Below are 19,711 nucleotides of genomic sequence, written 5' to 3'. Positions count from 1 at the left end.
GGAGCCGTTTTATGCTTGAATGATTTGGAGGTCAGAGTTCAGAGGGTCACCAAACCAAAACATTCCTGTTAAAATGGTCAGGTACAAGGACTGGACTAAAAAAATTACAAAGAAGAACTTTAAAGCTTCAGAAAGGCATCTTTTATTTACAGGCTGTGCTTCTGACAACATGATTATAACCAAAACTGTCAAGAAATCACACCACAACTCTAAAAACAGGTGAAAATTAGTGGACTCTGGTGGGGTCACTGCAGCGTTTCGATACAAACCTCAGCACGGAATCCTAGAACACCTGAGTGAGAAGGAGATGGAAAGTACACGTGCAGCGGAGGAGGGCCAACCCCCCCCACACACTCAGAGTAACACACACACACAGAAAGAAGATGGCGGCGGCAGCGGTCGCGGCTCCTCCATAACAAAAAGGACTCAAAGTTCAAACTTGGCCCACTTTGTTTAACTCTGCTTTTCCCGCTCTGAGCGGACGATGAGCGGCCTCCGCCGCCCCTGAAAGCCCGGGTCTTTCCTCCTGCGGGTCTCCGGGATGTTATCGTGAGACTGCCTCCTGAAGTGGACTTTAAACCGGGACGGTAAGAGCGGCCGAGCCGTGCTAGCTCCGTGCTAACTGTTTGTTTGGACAGGCTGTTTGTTTGTGGACACTCCCAGGACGTGTTGCTACCGGTCTCCGGTTTATCGGGACATCAGGGCAGAAATGCTGTTTATGTGACCGGCGGAGGGGCATCTGATCCGGACTGGTTCTGGTACTGATCCGTGAAGGAGCGGGCACAGTTAGCCGGGTCAGCTAACGGCTAACTGCTATTGTCAGGACAAATGGCAAGTACTGTAGATAATACAGTACCGCGAGTAGTGCAGTACCGAAAAGTCCCAGAAGCACTACTGCAGTACTGCTGACAGCTCATACTGTCACTGTACACACATAATGCAGCTCTGTGTGTACTCTAAGAACAGTAGTGCAGTTCTTTGTGTACTTTGACAACAGTACCGAAACTGTGTGCGCTCTGTGTACTGTGGCAGTAATACTGCAGTTCTGTATGTATTCTTTGTGTACTCTGACTGTCATACTGCAGTTCTGGGTGTACTTGTGTCACATTGAGGTTGAGGACTGAGCAGGCAGAGGTTTTCAGATGTTTTGTGTGTATTCATACCTGTGAAAAGCACCTGTGTCACCTGATTGCGATCAGTCGTCTTGATTAGAGGATTTTTACGGAGCATGGTGCCTCCTCAAATATACTTTAAATTTTTCTATGAGGAGCAGCTGTGGTTCCAGAAAGTGGAGCCTATCGTTCTCACAGACCACGGCCACACTCAAGGACTGCACAGCTGGTTTTATGATTTACCTCATGAAGTCAGAGATTCAAGCTGATTTCTATGGAGAGAGATTTGCTTACATCCACAAGCGTAAACTAAGATTTACAAATATGTGCCGTGATTCGTGTGTAACTTTTATGATTGTTGGGTTTTTTCTCTGTATCTATTATTGTACGATCTACTGTACAATATAAAGCGCCTTGAGGCGACTGTTGTTGTGATTTGGCGCTATATAAATACAATTGAATTGAATTTAACTCACAAATGCGTGCTCCCATTCACACACATACGAAAGAATTTGACCACACGTGAAACAATTTTCCAAATACATGTAACTAAACTTGATTAAATGGTGATTATTTACGCACAATTTATAAAGTAAGGTTTTACAAGTGAGGGGTGGTAGTGTAGTTTTAGTTTTTTGTATGCACAGAAAAGTTTTGTAAAGAGAAAATTATACGATTCGTGAAGCTAAACGTAATAAATTGAGCGTGACAACTGTAACACACGCCACAGACGTCAGGTCAGAGGTGTTTGCGGCTATTACTTCATCCTGCCCACATTTTCTACAAACCCGTGGTCCCCAGAGAAGAATATACGAACAAAATACTAATACTACTAACAAAAGTGTTTCTACTCAGAGTATTCTTAGTCATGTGATTAATGTAACCTGAAAAAGACACTCGATTATCAATATTATAAAGTTATAATTAATCTTCATGTTTGTATTTCCTCTTTTTAATAATTCAAGTATTTATTAGATTTTGCATTTTATAACAGCAAACACAAAAATATAACAACAAACAACAACCAAAAAAAGAAGCAAACAAACAAAAAACTAAGAAAAAAACAAAACAAAAAAAAAAAGTATTGTGAGGTTTTAACATCTGTGGCATTAAGCTCGTCTAAGTCGGGTAGACATGTAGGTGCAAAAATTGTCCCATTGTTCCACCGAAGCTTCAGTCACATGATGTAACCTTCCCAACGTCTTTTCGCAAGCAACGTTAAATCATTCTTTCTTTCCACATTTTAAGTGTTGGATTATGGGGGTCCTTGCAGTACTACAAAATGACACAGGTACATGTTACCAGTGCAGTGCTTAACACTCTAAACTGGTGTTTCATGTTTGTATTTCTTTAATTAAACCTGCAGCTTTTACTTTAAAGCTGATTCCTCTGATTCAACATGAGTCTTTATCACCAAGCACAACAACAACACAACAAACTGTTGTATTCTGGTATATTCCTAAAGAACAGGAAAGCTGCTGATTGTAAATGTAATAGCAAAATGTGAATTTGTGTCTATGTAGACAACAACATGTGATTTTCACTGATTTATCACAGTTAACTGTATTATCACAAACAGACTGCATGCCAATTTAGCAGACTGACTGTGTCTTATGGCAACATTTATGTCAGGTCTCAGTGGGTGTTGCTGTGCTGGACTAACTTTGAGGACATAATTTGCAGTTGAAAAAGGTGAGACATTATAATATAGGTCATTGCAATACTTAGCATGTCACAAAAAGTTAAAAATTGCAATATCATCGGACACCCAATCATATATTATTGGGTGTCCGATGATTCCCACCTCTAAAAGTACTCTGCAAAATAGTCAAGAAACCTGCTGAAGGTGGAAGAAGCAAATTTGTTTGACTTGAGGCAAAAACACAAAAACATGTTGTCGAGTTTGACCGGGTGACAAAGGAAGGAGATACGAGGAGCTGATGTGACCCAATGGCATCACTCGTTGTGTGTTGATGACATGAAGAGCAAACGGCGGAGGAGAGTCAGTGATGTTTACTCTCTGACATGTCTGAGGTCCTCACAGTGCAGAAACTGTGTTATCCTTTAACCCACAGATGTTGAGCTTACACTGCAACATTTTGAGCTCACCGTCTCATTTGACCTCTGAACCCACGTCTGTGTGTGTGTGTGTTGGTTAAAAACACTCAAAATGGTTCTTTGAGCTTTTATCAGTAAAATAAAGGTTCACCTTTTACGTGTGTGTGTGTCTCAATAACCCGGTCAGTCTGCCTGCAGAGCCTGCTGCAAAGCATGCTGGGAGCAGTGGGGGCTGCCCCTCCCTTCTTTGCCTGTGTGTGTCTCTGGGCTGTGATTGGCTGCCTGAGAGCCCAGCTGACTGCACTCTGTCTCTCAGACGGAGAGAGAGGGAGGCTGATGGAGGCGAACGCGATGGGGTGAGCTGCCATTTTCTGTCTTTATCCTCTATCCCTCCATCCTTTTTCCTCCTTTGTATCTGCCAAGGAAGAGGAGGCGGACGGGAGGAAGGAGGAGGGGGAAGAGCGGAGGGAGGGTGGAGGTTGGGGGGGGGGTTCCTTTCATTGTGCTGTTGTCGTTCTCCAGAGGATTTAATTCATCCCCTGTTAGTGCTGCAGACGAGGAGGAGGAGGAGGAGGGTGGGGGGGGGGGTCGTTGAGAGACTGAGAGGATTGGGGGTGGGGGGTGATGATGGAGGGATGAAGAGGAGGAGGTGCAGAGATGATGGAAAGAGGAGGGGAGAAAATGGCGTCTGGCTGGTGCAGGAAAGAAGAGATGTTGTCTGTCCTAGTTATTGATTGCTGTGACAACGGCAATAATCAGTACCTGGATCAATAACTTTACCAGTATCATATGGTGTACTGTTATTGTAGTACTGTATGTAGTACTGCTGGATTCTTTGTTGGTGCAGTAAGTTCAATTTGATCTTCTGATTGTTCAAACCTGATCAGTGTGATCAGATATTTATGGATTGGTGCTGCAGAGGTCAGTGTGTCGCCTCAGAGCAGGAAGGTTCCTGGTTCAATACCCAGCTGGCACCAATCCTTCTGTGTGCAAAGGTTCTCCTTATGTATGTCCCATCTCGTTAAGGGCACCTTGTTAGGTTATCTGTTGATTCTGTGGTTGTGGCGTAGATAAAGCACTGTGATTGGTCAGTAAGAGGTCAAACTATTTGTGCAGGTGGAGCTGAGAGGCTCCGCCCTCCCTCACTGTGACTGTGTTAGGACCTCCTGTGTTGATTGGTCGTCCTGTCACCAGGCAGGTAAATAGCTCGTTTTAATTACAATTTAAATGTTTCTATATTTAGCACTGAAGAGCATCAATAATCTAATCTCTCTGTAATTTCAATTATTGACATGAAAGATCAGCTGACCCTCCAGATGTGATGTCATCATTGTACTGAATTCATTTTAAGGTTAAACAGGAAACAGGAAGTGATGTCATATGTTTAGCTGATCTGAGGGTTACACTCTCTGATCATGTGATCCTGTGATCACATGACCAAATTATCAGGTGCTCTTACAGATCAAAAATGTAATTAGTGAGCTGTGTGCTGCAGTAAAATACAACATTGCTCAGCTCAGATCTTGTTCTGACATATGGCATAGAAACTACAGCAGGGCGATATGACCAAAAATATTTATCACGATATACATTTGAAAATTTGCGATAACGATATAACTGACGATATAATTGACACTAGACAAAATACTTTACAACTCCACAACTTTATTAGTGCGAAAAAACCCCATCAATGTATTTTCACTTAAACAAGCAGCTGTTTTTTATTTGCATTAAAGTTATATAAAAATTTAACAGTGGAAATGCAAATTCCTTGCTGACAGTTTAACCAAAAGGCATTTCCAGTGGAAATTGGCCGACATATCCTGAGCATAACCATGTATAATATCTACAAAACTTAAAAAGAGGTTATACACACACAATACAGTAATATTATGTTGAAGCACAGTACGTATCACTCCGCGAGGCGCCTGCCTACGATAGCCGTAATGCTCCGACAATCCATCAAGCGGTGCGGGTTCGTAGCTTAGCAAAGTCATACTAAAACATTTGACAGATTTTCGAGCGCCGTGTACCACATAAAATCGTTTCGAGGTCAGTAAACACAACCAGAATTCATACATAAGGCACACGGCATTATAAGGGGCACTGTCGATTTTCAGAAAAATCAAAGGATTGATTTTAAGTGTGCCGTATTTTCCAAAAACACGGTAATAACGACGGCTTTCTAGCATGCTCTACCAAAAATAGTGCTTTGTTGTGTATCTGACGGATGAAAGCCAAACCAGTTCCACACCACTGAAGTTGCAGCATTTTTACAAACCAGTTCTGGTTCATCTGTTTCATTCAACGATCCGCTTTCGCCCTTCTCATTCTCCGTCGCCGCCATGCTTTTTCCGCCATGTGCGTATGAAAACAAAGGCACTGCGCATGCACGTTTTACCCATATTCTATCGCGATATTTCATTTTCTTATCGTTGCCCAACATTACACCGGTATCACCGTGAACGGTATGATATGGCCTAGCCCCAATAGAAACTAAACATTTAACACTGTTTCCTGAAAACCCTCTCTTGTCTTATCATTTCCTAATTACATTTAATTTTACAATAATGAATTCCACAGCAGTGGGGAGTAGATGTCATCAAAGTAGATGTCTTTCTGAAAGTGCTGTAACTAAGCTTAAGAATGTAATTCACTCGCTGTTATCATCTTCAATGCCTTGTATCAACACAAAGCAGAGCAGCTACCTGAACGCTACTCCAACAGAGGTCGATTATCTTGATAATAATTTTACCTCCTCACTATGTATGGATACTGTAGCTCCCGTGAAAAAGAGAGCCTTAAATCAGAAGTACTTGTCTCCCTGGTTTAACCTTCCAACGTCCACCTTGAAGCAGATAACTCGTAAGCTGGAGAGGAAATTCTAAATCACTAATTTAGAATTTAGCCTGGAAAGTAATTAAAATTACCCTGGGTGGGTAGGGGGTGGCAGCAGTCTTCCACTCCAGCTTCTGGAGCCAGACAGCATTTTAATTCATTTTAAAGCATGATGCTTAACCTTGTCCACCCTAGCTGAAAAACTGAAAAATCACTGTTATTATCTATCGTCCACGTGGGCCTTACACAGAGCTTCTGTCTTATTTAATGCTCAGGTCAAATAAAATATATGTATAATAATATTTCAAGTACCATTGATATTCATTTAGAGTCTTTTTCTCCAATGAATCTTTCTGAGTTAACTTCAGCAATTACTTTCTCCTTCAACCGCCATCATCAAACCATCAACATGTCTTTTAGACCTTATTCCTACAAGACTGCAGTCCTGTACCACAGGCCTTCAAGCCGGCAGTAGTTAAACCGTTATTTAAAAAGCCATCTGTTGACCCAGCTGTCTTAACTAATTACAGGCCAAATTCCAACCTTCCTTTCATATCAAAAGTTATTGAAAGAGTAGTTGTCAAACAGCTAACAGATCATCTGCAGAGGAATGGCTTATTTGAAGAGTTTCAGTCAGGTTTCAGAGCTCGTCACAGCACAGAAACAACTTTAGTGAAGGTTACAAATGATTTTCTTATGGCCTCTGACAGTGGACTCATCTCTGTGCTTGTCCTGCTAGACCTCAGTGCAGCGTTCGTTACTGTTGACCATAATAGAGCATGCTGTAGGTATTACAGGTACTGCGCTGCAGTGGTTTGAATCATATCTATTTAATAGACTCCAATTTGTTCATGTAAATGGTCCTCTTCACACTAAGGTTAATTATGGAGTTCCACAGAGTTCAGCGCTAGGATCAATTCTGCTAAAAGAGCCTCCTGTTTCCTCCTGAGTGAGAACAGCAGATTAGTTTAGTCACACAGGTGTGTTTAGATAAATAATGTGGATAATAAAATAATAATACCATATGAACAGCTGCACTGCATCATGGGAAACGACAAAGCAGGCTGATGTGTTTATGATGTCACTGTGGATATTTGTGTTCTAAGGCGCGGTATGGGAGGACGTCTCACTGAGCGTGCTCTGAAGGATGACGCTGCTTCAGGGGTCGTCGTCTTCACCCTCATTTGCTGGGACGCCATGTTCTGTAACGCTGTCGCTCGAGTGTTTCATTTCATTTTTGATCGCCCACTCTGTTCCAGCCACATGATTGGCGGACACAGTGTAGTTCTCTCATTGGCCTTCCATGCTGTCCTTTGAAACGTGGGGGAATAAGGTCTGTCGACTTTGTCACGTCTCACTTTTCTTTTGAGGAAAAGTTTCTCAATGATTTATCTTCATTTTAATTTTACACGTTGGTTCTGATCTTTTGTGACATCATTTCCGGTGTCGCTCTGTGTTATACTGCGGTCACGCTGTCTCTGTACCATTGCCATGGTAACATGTTGCAGGGTCCATTAATAGCAGTCTTTGTACAGAGGTTTGCTCTGGGACACAAGAAGTGTCAGTAACTGCTGCACTTCATCATTATTATCTTCAACAGATCTGCTGTTCCCATATGGGTGGGGCTTCAGGTGTGGGTGGGGCTTCTGAGTGGTGGTTCTCATGTTTACCCAGATGTTTCGTGCTGCAGATCAGTAAGCTTATTGATTACTGGCTGCTGGCGTCTCTTTAATAAAACTTTATTAGTATCTAAGTTCAGGTATTGTTGTTGAGTTCAACTCCGCCTTTGAAAACACGTGAACACTCCTGTCCTTGTCCACATGCACTCTGATTGGCTGCTGTCTGTCTGCAGGTCACACTCGGGTCCAACATGGCGGCGGCGTCGTATGACCAGCTGCTGAGGCAGGTGGAGGTGTTAAAGATGGAGAACTCAAACCTGAGACAGGAGCTGCAGGACAACTCCAACCACCTGACCAAGCTGGAGACAGAGGCCTCCAACATGAAGGTGAGTGCTCATCTGAGCAGGTGCTGGTGTGTGTGTGTGTGTGTGTGTGTGTGTGTGTGTGTGTGTGTGTGTGTGTGTGTGTCTAATGGTTTAAATATATTGATCAGTCAGGCTCCGTGGGTGGCAGCGCTCACATCAGAAACATCAGATGTTCAAATGTTCCCTCAAACTTCCAGTTAAAACTGCAAACAGATGAGATTTAAATAAAGTTTTTTCAGTATGTGACTCACAGCTGTTCAGTTTTTAAACTTTATCAATCTGTCAATTCAGCCAATAACTGATAACTTTGATCAGAACCTCACTTTAGGTCATCCCAGTTCCCTTCGTGAAGTTGATTATCACCTAAAGCTGAATTTCTGTTTGCCATAAGAGGGCGCAGTGACCACAACTCAGTGTAAAGACTGTATTAAAATGATGGCCATTAAAATTAATAAAGGCTTTTTTTTTTTCTTTTTTTAAAAACTTATCACAGGGTGTCACATGTGTGTTCATACGTGTGGCCACGCCCCTGCTGTTGCAGTGATCAGTCAGCTGACTGCAAGAGCAAAACTTTATGCGTGTGTGTGTGTTTGTTTTGCGCTCTCTCTCTTGCTCTTTCTCTCTGCGTATGCAACGGGTGTCTCTCGCCCTAGAATAGCTGCACTGCTGTTTTTGTCCAATCACGCGCTGCGGACCGGGAGAATGAGCTCGTTGTTGTTGGTCAGAGTGAGGCGTCAGAGGATCTTTGGCGTGATATGGAGGAAACGGGCAGAGTGAGCACTCTGTCCTTTTAACTCTTTTCCATCAGTTTTCTTCTTCCTGTTTGCAGCATTTTGTCCTCTTCCTCTCCTCCCTGTGATTTTACTGAACTTCGATTCTTCATATTTTTCCTGCTCCGTGGAGCTCATCCTGCACGTTTTCAGCGTGTTTGAGTTTCTCTCATGGTCGGTCGTCTTGAAGCTGGATCTTTATTGTTCATGTTTTTTCTTCTCGTTATTGTCCCGTCTTTCGTCTCCAAACACACCCTCACTTCCTACTTCCTGTTTCCCATTTCCTGGTTTGTGTCGATGAGTGAAGACGGTCAGAGTGAGTTTGGTTTCCATCATGTCTCTGTTTGAACGCTGCCGACTCATCGTGGTGAGTGATCGCTGCTTTATTCTGAAAGCGACGCATTTTGTTCTGTGTGCTGCAGAAACAGCGTGTGAGTGTGTGAGAGAGAGTATTAGAGGGTCAGAGCAGGAAGTGATTTTATCCTCTTTGTTTTCTTTCTCCTTGTGAGCAGGAAGTGCTGAAGCAGCTGCAGGGCACCATAGAAGAAGAGTCTGGGGAGGCTTGTGGCTCTCAGCTGGAGCTCATTGGACGGTTAAAAGGTGAGTCTGACACATCCAGACGCAGGTCGAAGAAGAATCAGCTCAGCATGTGCTCACTGAGTTTCCCATCCTCAGAGCTGAGTCTCGATTCGGCCGGCTTTAAGTCCCGATCCCGCCCTCTCCTAGCCCCCGGCTCCACCTCCATATCCTCTGGAGCTCCTATAGGAGCAGTGGGAGGCTCCGGAGCTCCAGGCCCCTCAACGAGTGCTGCCTTTCCCAGGAGAGGGCTGCCATCTGCGGGCAGAGACGGCCACGACCGCTGCCTGGAGGAGCTGGAGAAAGAGAGGTAATACTGCGTAGCACTACAGAGTACTGAGAGTACTCTAGATACTGAGAACACAGAGAGAATACAATGGAGTAGTGAAAGTATTGAGAGTACTATGAGCATGTTTATGCTAAGCTACAAATGCACACAGTGCTGCTTTAGAGGTATTACTGAGGATACTGTTGGTGTAGTAGCACCTACATATATCACAGATTATCTAAAGGTCAAATTGTTTTTAGCTGATGCAGAAGGTCAGACTATTCAGTTTTCTAATTGTTTCTATGTTTTATTTGCTTCATTTGTTTCTCCCGCCTATTTCTCCTGCCCTGTGATTGGCTGCTGCCCTTGGCAGGTCTCTCCTATTGGCGGAGCTGGATAAGGAGGAGAAGGAGAAGGACTGGTACTACGCTCAGCTGCAGGATCTCACCAAGAGGATCGACAGTCTGCCGCTCACTGGGAATGTAAGAACTCCTGCAAGGGTGTGGGAGTGGCGGGGCTAGAGTCAGATTGGCAGGTGACTGGTTAGTGTTAATGAGGGCATCTGTTGGGTCTGTCTGGCACAGACCCACCACTGGAACGAGACAATTCTACTACAACAGCAAAAAGCATTGGACACCAAGCAGAGCTCTTTGTTTGATCTCATGCACGAGGGAGAGAACTGTGACGAGCGTCGTTCCTTCCGCTCAAACCCCAGTCGCTCTCGTCTGCTCCCTCGTAACACTGTTCTTTATTGAGGTTACATGAATATGCATAAGTTCATTAACATATGACGTCTTACACAGGCATACATGTAAACAAAGAGTACCAGTCTGTGTGTACATATAGGCGTGTGTGTGTGTGTGTGTGTGTGTGTGTGTGTGTGTGAAGATATGACCCTGTGAACAACTCCCCAAAGCTGGTGCCAGGAGTCCAGCGGTCCACCTAAACAAAGGCACCTATACTTAAACAGATACAGAGCAGGTGTCCTCCCATAGTATAAATCAGTAAGAGAAGGTACGACCTCTCTCATGACCTTAAGATGTGTGTGTATGCCAGAGTGCTCTGGGAGGCACACAGAGTCTTTGCAGACTGCTAAGGATCAGACCTCTATCATAATGCAATCGATTATAAAACTCTAAGCATATATGAGTATATGTTTCTAAGCATAAATGACAATCCACAATATAAACCTAACAGCATCCGTGTCAGTTCTCTTTACAGACCGACTTAAATCGCCGTCAGCTTGAGTATGATGCCCATCAGCTGCGAACAGCGATGGAGAAGCAACTGGGCTCCTGTAAGGAGATGGAGAGGAGAGCTCAGGTAGTGAGGAGCTCACCTGTGTCTGTACCCGTATCTGTAAATGTGTTTTGACACCTGTACTCTGTGTTTCAGACTCGTGTGGCTCGGATTCAGCAGATAGAGAAAGACATCCTGCGGCTCGGGGCCCGGCTGCAGGTAACCTCACCTGTAAGGATCACATGCAAACACCTCACCTTACACTCTCATCTGTTACCCAGCCTACGCCTCACTTTCTCTCCTTTCTCTCCAGGTCGAAGGTGCTCAGGGGGCGAGCGAAAGCAGCGGATTGGCCGGGGCGCAGGTGAGCAACTCGTCATGTAGCATCACTTGGAATCTTTACCTCTTCTTTGAACCTGATTTTTAAACCGTCACTCCTGCTGCAGAGCGCAGGCACCCGTTTGGATCACGAGCCAGCCAATGAGACCAGCTATTCTGTGCCTCGACGAATCACCAGCCATCTGGGAACCAAAGTAAGTCTCCTTGACAACAAAACTGTTTCACCTGCGTACCGTTTAACAGTGTCTCACATGCGGGGTACACCTGTCACCCCTGGCAGGTGGAGATGGTGTACAGCCTGCTGTCCATGCTGGGGACGCACGATAAGGACGACATGTCACGGACGCTGCTCGCCATGTCCAGCTCACAGGACTCGTGCATTGCTATGCGTCAGTCTGGCTGCCTGCCGCTGCTCATTCAGCTGCTGCACGGCAACGACAAGGACTCCTTGTTGCTAGGTAACGGTCAAGTTGTTCAGTAGTGATACATATGCCTGTTGTCACGTGACCTCACTCGTTTTCTTGTGTTGCCTAGGTAACTCCCGTGGCAGTAAGGAGGCGCGCGCACGGGCGTCAGCGGCGCTCCACAACATCGTGCACAGTCAGCCGGACGATAAGAGGGGGCGGCGAGAGATCAGAGTGCTCCACCTGTTGGAGCAGGTGCGCCATTACTGCGAGGCATGCTGGACCTGGCAGGAGAATCATGAGAGGGGTGTCGACCAGGAGGACAACCCCAGTGAGTGATGTCACACACGTGCCCACCAGTGAGCAGTCAGCAGGTGTTATGTGTGTAATGTGTGTGTGTGTGTGTCTGTGTGTGTGTGTCTTCTCAGTGCCGTCCCCTGTGGAGCATCAGATTTGTCCAGCCGTCTGTGTCCTCATGAAGCTGTCCTTTGACGAAGAGCATCGGCACGCCATGAACGAGCTCGGTGGGTTTCTCTGGGTTTGCCTCCCTGTTTCCTGCTCCCTGTTTCCTGTTCCTACTCATTTCCTGAACCGTCTTTCCTGCTCCTTGCTTCCTGTTTCCTGTTGCTCACACTGGGGTGTTCTGTCCCTGCAGGCGGTCTGCAGGCAGTGGCGGAGCTGCTACAGGTGGACTGTGAGATGTTCGGTCTGAGCAGCGATCACTACAGCATCACTCTGCGGCGATACGCTGGCATGGCACTCACCAATCTCACCTTTGGAGATGTAGCCAATAAGGTAAGAGGAACTTAATTTACCCTTTTGACTGATTAACCAATCAGATGAAAGGAAGATGATGACCCTCGTGTTGTATTTTTTTTTTCAGGCCACTTTGTGCTCTATGAAGGGCTGCATGCGAGCAATGGTCGCTCAGCTCAAGTCTGAGAGTGAAGACCTGCAGCAGGTAAGCACATGTGGCTCCACCGCCAGCCCATTATGTCACAGCGTCCACCTGTCCTTTAGAAAGATTTGTCAAGTGACCCCTTGCTGTGATTCGCTGTTTCAGGTGATAGCTAGCGTGCTGAGGAACCTGTCCTGGCGTGCTGATGTTAACAGTAAGAAGACGCTACGTGAGGTCGGCAGTGTCCGAGCCCTGATGGGCTGCGCCCTCGAGGTGCAGAAGGTAAACGTTCTGTTCTTCTTGTGTTAATGTTTCTACAATGAGCATGCTCTGAAACCTTTTCTTCTTCCTGTCCTTCTACAGGAGTCGACGCTGAAGTCTGTACTGAGTGCGCTCTGGAACCTGTCGGCTCACTGCACAGAGAATAAGGCTGATATCTGCGCTGTGGATGGTGCTCTGGCGTTTTTGGTGGGGACGCTGACGCATCGCAGCCACACCAACACGCTCGCCATAATTGAAAGTGGTGGTGGCATCCTGCGAAATGTCTCAAGCCTTATCGCCACCAACGAGGCACACAGGTAAAGTAAACTTAGGTAAACAAAGTGTTGGATATGAACTTGCACTGTCTCTCTGACTATTCTCCCTGTTCTTGTCTTGCAGGCAGATCTTACGGGAACATGGCTGCCTGCCGACGCTGCTGCAGCACCTGAAGTCTCACAGCCTGACCATTGTGTCCAACGCCTGTGGCACGCTCTGGAACCTCTCTGCCCGCGACACCAAAGACCAGGAGGCCCTCTGGGAGCTGGGTGCCGTGGGCATGCTGCGCAACCTCATCCATTCACGCCATAAAATGATCGCCATGGGCAGTGCTGCTGCGCTGCGTAACCTGATGGCCAACCGCCCAGCACGCTACAAGGATGCCAGCGTGGTGTCTCCTGGTGCAGGCGCCCCATCGCTACAGGCCCGTAAACAGAAAGCTTTATTCGAGGAGCTGGATGCACAGCAGCTGTCAGAGACCTTCGACAACATCGACAACCTGAGCCCCAAGGCGGCGCACAGGAAGGGGCGGGGCTGTAATGGCGCCACAGGAGGAGCAGGCAGCGTCACGCGCTCATACACCAACACGCCGGTGCTATCGAGCCCAAAGAATGGAGACGGATCAAAGAGGGCGAGCGAGGAAGCAGCATACACTCGCTCAGTGTTCCCGCCCAGTGTGCGGGCGTCCAGCGACAGCCTTAACAGTGTGACGAGCGCAGATGGTTACGGCAACCGTGGAAAGACCAAACCGTCCTCTGAACCCTTCTACTCGTCAGACGAGAGCAGCGCTAACAAGTGTTGTGTCTACAGGAAGTACCCAGCTGATCTGGCCCATAAGATACGCAGCGCCAACCACATGGCGGACGATGACGGCGGAGAGCTGGACACGCCCATAAACTATAGCCTCAAGTACTCTGACGAACAACTGAACTCTGGGCGCCAGAGCCCGAATCATCGCGGCGCCATTGAAAGCGATGATGACAGTGAGCAGGACGCCAGACTGAGGAGGAACGACGGCAGTGATTCAGCAGCTGGTAGCGGGCACATAGCAGCAGTTCCGCCTCCACGCTATGTCGTTGTCACAGCAACATCAAATTATGGTACAGAGTCTACGACCGAGCAGCCAATCGACTACAGCTTAAAGTACGGGACTGATGCCACACGTAAAAAGCTCTTCAAACCAGAGGAGACCGCCCCCTCCTCTATTCCACCACCCCCATCAAACTCTGCCAGCAAGCTCCGCCCACCACCTCCCCCCAGCACCCGGGGGGCGCCAAAAAGCAACCAGGAGTCGACACAGACATACTGCGTAGAGGACACACCCATCTGCTTCTCCAGAGGCAGTTCGCTATCCTCGCTGTCCTCTGAAGAGGAGGAAGACGGTGATGTCATCACGAGAAAGAGGAAAGGGGGGAGCGACAGCGGCGCCGGTAACGACTACCCGACACTCCCTGTCAGTGAGAAGGACACACATGAGCAGCAGCAGCGAAAAGAGGCTGAGAGCCAGACCACTGCTGCACCATCCACACGGGGGCGCCGTAGCCACCACCACCACCATAGCCATCATCATCACCACCACCATGTGAGTTCATCAGGCACAAGGACTCCTAAGAGCCCGCCGGAGCAGCCGTACGCTCAGGAGACACCGCTGATGTTCAGCCGCTGCACGTCCGTCAGCTCGCTCGAGAGCTTTTCCACCTCCTCCATTGCCAGCTCTGTGCGTTCCAGCGAGCCCTCCAGCGGCATGCCGAGCGGCGTGGTGAGCCCCAGTGACCTGCCCGACAGCCCAGGTCAGACCATGCCACCGAGCCGCGCCAAGACGCCACCACCGCCGCAGAAGACGAAGGAGGAGGAAAAGGCCAAGAAGAAGGATGAGGAAAGCAGTGCTGACGTACTGCTGCACTTTGCCACCGAGAGCACGCCGCATGGCTTCTCCCGTGCCTCCAGTCTGAGCGCACTCAGTCTGGACGAGCCCTACATTCCCGCGGAGATGAAAAAGAAGAAAGAGGAGGATGAGGGCGGGGTTGAGGAGAGGAAGGAGGAGCCTCCTAAACCCATCCTTGATGAATCGGATGATGACGATGACATTGAGATCCTGGAGGCATGTATCAACATGGCCATGCCCAAATCATCACGGAAACCAAAGAAGCAGCAGCAAGCAGCACCACGGAAACCAAGCCAACTTCCTGTCTACAAGATCCTCCCATCTCAAAGCCGTGCCCAACTGCAGCCCAGGAAGGACATGCCGCCGCCGGAGGAGGTGCCCAGAGTTTACTGTGTGGAGGGAACGCCGCTCAACTTCTCCACCGCCACGTCTCTTAGTGACCTCACCATTGACTCCCCGCCCAATGAGCAGATGGGAGCGGGCCTCGTACCTGTAGCCCAACCCACCTCTGCCCCTAGGAGAAGGGCAGGGTTTCCTGAGGGCGAGAACGGAGATGACATTCTCGCCGAGTGCATTAGTGCCGCCATGCCCAAAGCCAAACCCAGGAAGCCTGTCAGAGCAGCGGCAAACAGGGAGCACTTGCAAACCCCGCCTTTACCGCCTCCTCTCCCTCCAACGGCCCCGTCTCCCCTCGGCCCGCAGCAGCAGCAGAAGAAGAAGCCAACGTCGCCTGTGAAGCCGATGCCTCAGCGGGCGCTGTACGGCGTCACCACAACAGCGGCTGCAAAAGCAAAGCCGGGATTCGCCTTTGACTCACCGCGCCACTACACGCCGATTGAAGGAACGCCATGCTGCTTCTCACGCAATGACTCACTGAGCTCGCTGGACTTTGATGAAGAGGATGGCGGCGAGAAGGACGAAGAGGAAAGGAAGGCAAAAGAAGAAGAAGGCAGGAAGAAGAAGCAGCAGACAGCTGCCGTTTTTCCACGCACAAAACCACCGACTAATCAGACGGCCACGGACGAGAAGCAGAAGTTCGCTATTGAGGACACGCCCGTATGCTTCTCCAGGAACTCCTCGCTGAGCTCACTGAGCGACATCGACCAGGAGAACAACAACAAAGAGTTTGCCCCACCCCCGCCAGAGCAGCAAGACAAAGGCAAAGAGGGGGCAAAGTCTCCGCCCCCTCCAGCAGAGGTGTGTCTAGATACTTGAGTAAAGTATTTAGAGCAGAGAGTACACAGACTAATACACAGAGTAAGGCGTAATTAGTGTAGCGTGTACTGTTTACCTTGTTTGCTTCTTACTTTGTTACTTCCTGCTGCAGTTACAGTTTTGCTTCACAGAAATGTATCAGTCTTGTGACAGATGTCCCTCTGTGCTCCTCTATCCCTGATAGGTGGACCCAAAGCCTCGCCCCCCTGCGGCCACTGGCTACGCCCCCAAAGCCTTTCATGTTGAGGACACGCCCGTGTGCTTCTCCAGGAACTCGTCGCTGAGCTCGCTGAGCATAGACTCAGAGGACGACTTGCTGCAGGAGTGCATCAGTTCCGCCATGCCCAAGAAGAAAAAGAAAAACACCACCCTCCCCGTACCCGCCCCGCCGCCTCTATCTGTCTCCAAAACTGAAGATGGCATTCTGGCTGAGGAGGAGCCTTCAGATGCACCAAGGAGCCCTGCCTCTCCAGATTCAGAATCCTTTGATTGGAAGGCCATCCAAGAAGGTGCCAACTCCATCGTCAGCAGCTTGAATGCCGCTGCCGCCGCCTCCTCACTGTCCCGCCAGCCATCATCAGACTCTGACTCGGTCCTGTCGCTGAAATCTGTCGGCTCGCCCTTCCACCTTACAACAGCTAATAACAACGAAGAGGAGGAGGAACCAGAGGAGAAGACGAAGCGAGGCGCGAGGATCCTGAAGCCTGGTGAGCGCAGCACGCTGGAGGCCAAGAAGAAAAGAGAGGAGGAGGAGGAGGAGGAGGAAGCGAAGGCTGTGAGGGGCGGGAAGAAGGTGTACAGGAGTCTGATCACAGGAAAGCCAAGAGCGGAGCCGGCAGCCAGGGGGCGGAGCAAGCCCCGAGCCGCTGCTGTGGCCAAAGCTCCTGGAGGCAGCGACGTAGATCGAGTGGGCGGGTCCTCTCGGGACTCCACCCCATCTCGCTCCACCCCAGCACCCAGTCAGAAAGGAGGGAAGCTCTCGCAGCTGCCACGCACGGCTTCTCCAGGAAGTGCATCATCATCCTCTGCATCCAGGACCACTAAACCCACCACAACCCCGAAGAGTGGTGGTGGCATCCCGAGAAGCGAGTCCACATCGAGAGTCAGTGGCTCCACTGCCGCCAAGAAGCAGAAGGCGGAGCCTGAGAAGCCGGCACTTGTAAGGCAGTCAACGTTCATCAAAGAAGCTCCGAGCCCGACACTGAAGAGGAAGCTGGAGGAGACAGCAGTGGCAGCCGCTCTCGAGTCGCCATCCAGCCCAGACACGCTGCTACCATCCACCGCCAGGAGAAACGACGTCAACCGCTCACACTCTGAAAGCCCGTCACGCCCACAGGAAGTGACATCATCTCGCTTCAGCCGCACCGGCACCTGGAAACGGGAAAACAGCAGCGGGGGAGGCGGAGCCAGCAGCGGGAAACACTCAACCTCTCTGCCGCGCGTCGGCACCTGGAAAAGAACGGGAAGCTCATCGTCCGTGCTGTCAGCATCCTCCGAGTCCAGCGAAAAGGGACGGAGTGAGGAGGAGAGCGCCATGAGATTGAAGGGAACGTGGAGAAAGGCAAAGAGCAGCGGCGACCCATCCAGCACCCGAGGCTTCGCCGACAAGTCCGAAGACGTGTGGGTCCGGCTGGAGGACTGCCCTGTCAACAACCCCCGCTCCTCCTCCTCCTGCTCTGCCCGCTCGCCCACCGCCATCAATGCCCCACCCATCATCGACAGCCCCGCTCCCTCCAAGATCCCGTCTTCCTCCTCCTCTTCCTCCTCCAACCTTAACCTGCGCCGCAGCTGCGAGAGCCTTGACGAAAAGCCAGCGCCGATCGAGAGTCGGCCGCAACAGGCGCCGCACCAGCAGCAGCGCGCTCAGCAGCGCAGCGGTGCTGTTGCGGCCCGAGTCAGCCCCTTCAACTACACGCCAAGCCCAAGGAAGAGCAGTGCCGAAGGCACAGCGGCCACTACTACCACCACCACCACCACCACCACCACATCATCTTCCACTACCCCTACGCGGCCCTCCCTTATCCCCACCCCAATCACGAAGAAACGCGAGCCAAAGGGAGGCGAGGGTGGTGGCAGCAGTGGGGGCGGTGGCGAACGCGGCTCATACATCGTGACATCTGTGTAAATATGCAAGAACAACAGGAAGTGTTTATGAGATGAACTGTACAGAAAGTGAGTGTATTTAAGTGCTGTGCCCACCCCCTCACCTGCTCCTCTCTCCTGATTGGCTCCTGCCAGCTGTCCATCAACTCAAAGAAACTCTAACATGAACTTTTTATGTTTTTATACCACTAAAGATGTGTAGCGCTTAGCTCCGCCCCCTGCCTTACCCTGCATGGCCCCACGCCCCTAACATGACAGTAACCATGGACACTGATGATGATGATGATGATGATAATTCAGCGCCTTTGATAGTTTTTCATGTTTTTTGAGTTTGGTTCTGAACAGAACAGTTGGATCCAACCAATCAGTGAGCCCCTAGGCAAACCCAGTGAGCCTCCTCTCAGCTTCTGACCAATCACATTCAGTGTCCTTGAGTCAGTCAGAGACCCGCCCTTCAGTTGGTCATCTGTTCTGTCAGAACCTCTCTCTTCTTCTTTGGAAGTTTGCTGCCGACTCGAATACCTGACCCACCTGAGACGGTTGACGAGGCTTGGCAGAAGACTTTCTGTGTGTCGCCATGGAAACAGATAACACTGTAAACCGTAAGTTATTGCTGTAAACTGAACTGAAGCACATAATTTAAATGAGCAGATTTTTGGTTCTTGATTTTAAATCTGAACATTAAACGAATGCAACACGATACCCGCTTCCTGTTTTTACTGATCCACTTCCTGTCTGCTTTCTGATTTGATGTGACAACATAAATCTGCTGCTCTCTGTGGCTCTGTCAATAAAGTTTGAAACACTGGTGTGACCTTGGGGGCTGACCTGTTTTATTTCAGCTTTAAACAGGAGGTAATGAAGACGATTATAGCCAATCACATTTGACATTTTAGTTGCAGAAAGTTGGTCTCATGATCATTACAAACTTTATTTATAAAACGTGTAAAAACATCTAAAAAAATCGATGTGAACTGAGAGCGAGGAAATCATCTGAATTCTGGACGGTATAAGTCAAGCTGAGTCGGCTGGTGGGATTAGGCGCTGTATAAATATAACTGAATCGATGATGATGAAACATGTTGGTGATTTTAATGTGTGTCGCGGTTTGGAGCTGATCTGTGGATGAACAGGAAGGTTTAACTTCACTGGATGTGAGAAGTGTAGGAAAACGTGAGTGAGGCTTAGACCACGACCTCCGAGTAGTCTTTAAACAGCCATTCAGCTGCTGTGCTGCGTAAACACCCTGCTGAATAAAGAAACTCAGTCACACAAATGTGTAAAGCAGCAGGTGATGGCATCTCTGCAATCTTGCAGAAAGCTTTAGGTAGGTCCTTAAAATCAAAGCAAAAACATTGAGAATTCTTCAGGTCAGATCCAACAAATACTGTGTTTCATCCAATGAGAATCATCTGCTCTGAAGGTTTGACTGGAACACTGCTGCCTCTTTTTACTGTTTAATGTGTTTCATTAATGTTCATGTTT

At 48.6% G+C, this 19,711-nt stretch overlaps 1 protein-coding gene across 4 annotated transcripts; it reads left to right on the top strand.

Moving 5' to 3' along the window:
* Positions 1–363: 363 nt before the first annotated feature.
* On the top strand, positions 364–18,926 carry apc (APC regulator of WNT signaling pathway). Of its 4 annotated transcripts, none has more exons than XM_063478969.1 (18): positions 364–587; positions 7,861–8,013; positions 9,275–9,362; positions 9,438–9,648; positions 9,980–10,088; positions 10,828–10,929; positions 11,002–11,076; positions 11,159–11,209; positions 11,292–11,378; positions 11,465–11,642; positions 11,719–11,919; positions 12,017–12,112; positions 12,244–12,383; positions 12,472–12,549; positions 12,652–12,768; positions 12,850–13,064; positions 13,147–16,105; positions 16,308–18,926. In XM_063478969.1, exons 2-18 carry the CDS (start codon positions 7,879–7,881, stop codon positions 18,246–18,248), a joined length of 6,783 nt encoding a protein of 2,260 aa, XP_063335039.1. In that variant the 5' UTR covers positions 364–587; positions 7,861–7,878; the 3' UTR covers positions 18,249–18,926. The 4 variants fall into 4 exon arrangements, with proteins under 4 accessions (XP_063335039.1, XP_063335038.1, XP_063335035.1 ...); XM_063478968.1 differs by having other exon boundaries at positions 10,816–10,929; positions 11,002–11,064; XM_063478965.1 differs by having other exon boundaries at positions 10,816–10,929.
* Positions 18,927–19,711: the final 785 nt, after the last annotated feature.

The sequence above is a fragment of the Pelmatolapia mariae genome, linkage group LG7, assembly GCF_036321145.2.
Source record: "Pelmatolapia mariae isolate MD_Pm_ZW linkage group LG7, Pm_UMD_F_2, whole genome shotgun sequence".
NCBI lineage: Eukaryota > Metazoa > Chordata > Actinopteri > Cichliformes > Cichlidae > Pelmatolapia > Pelmatolapia mariae.
Note: the sequence above shows the minus strand (reverse complement) of the source record. Positions and strands in the feature narration are given on the sequence as shown.

Bases quoted from the DNA above. Each gene is read 5' to 3' on its own strand.
- apc (XM_063478965.1), top strand. From the start codon at position 7,879: ATGGCGGCGGCGTCGTATGACCAGCTGCTGAGGCAGGTGGAGGTGTTA. The intron at 11,210-11,291 runs GTGAGCAACTCG...CTCCTGCTGCAG, and splicing joins GCGGATTGGCCGGGGCGCAG to AGCGCAGGCACCCGTTTGGA. The intron at 11,379-11,464 runs GTAAGTCTCCTT...CACCCCTGGCAG, and splicing joins CCAGCCATCTGGGAACCAAA to GTGGAGATGGTGTACAGCCT.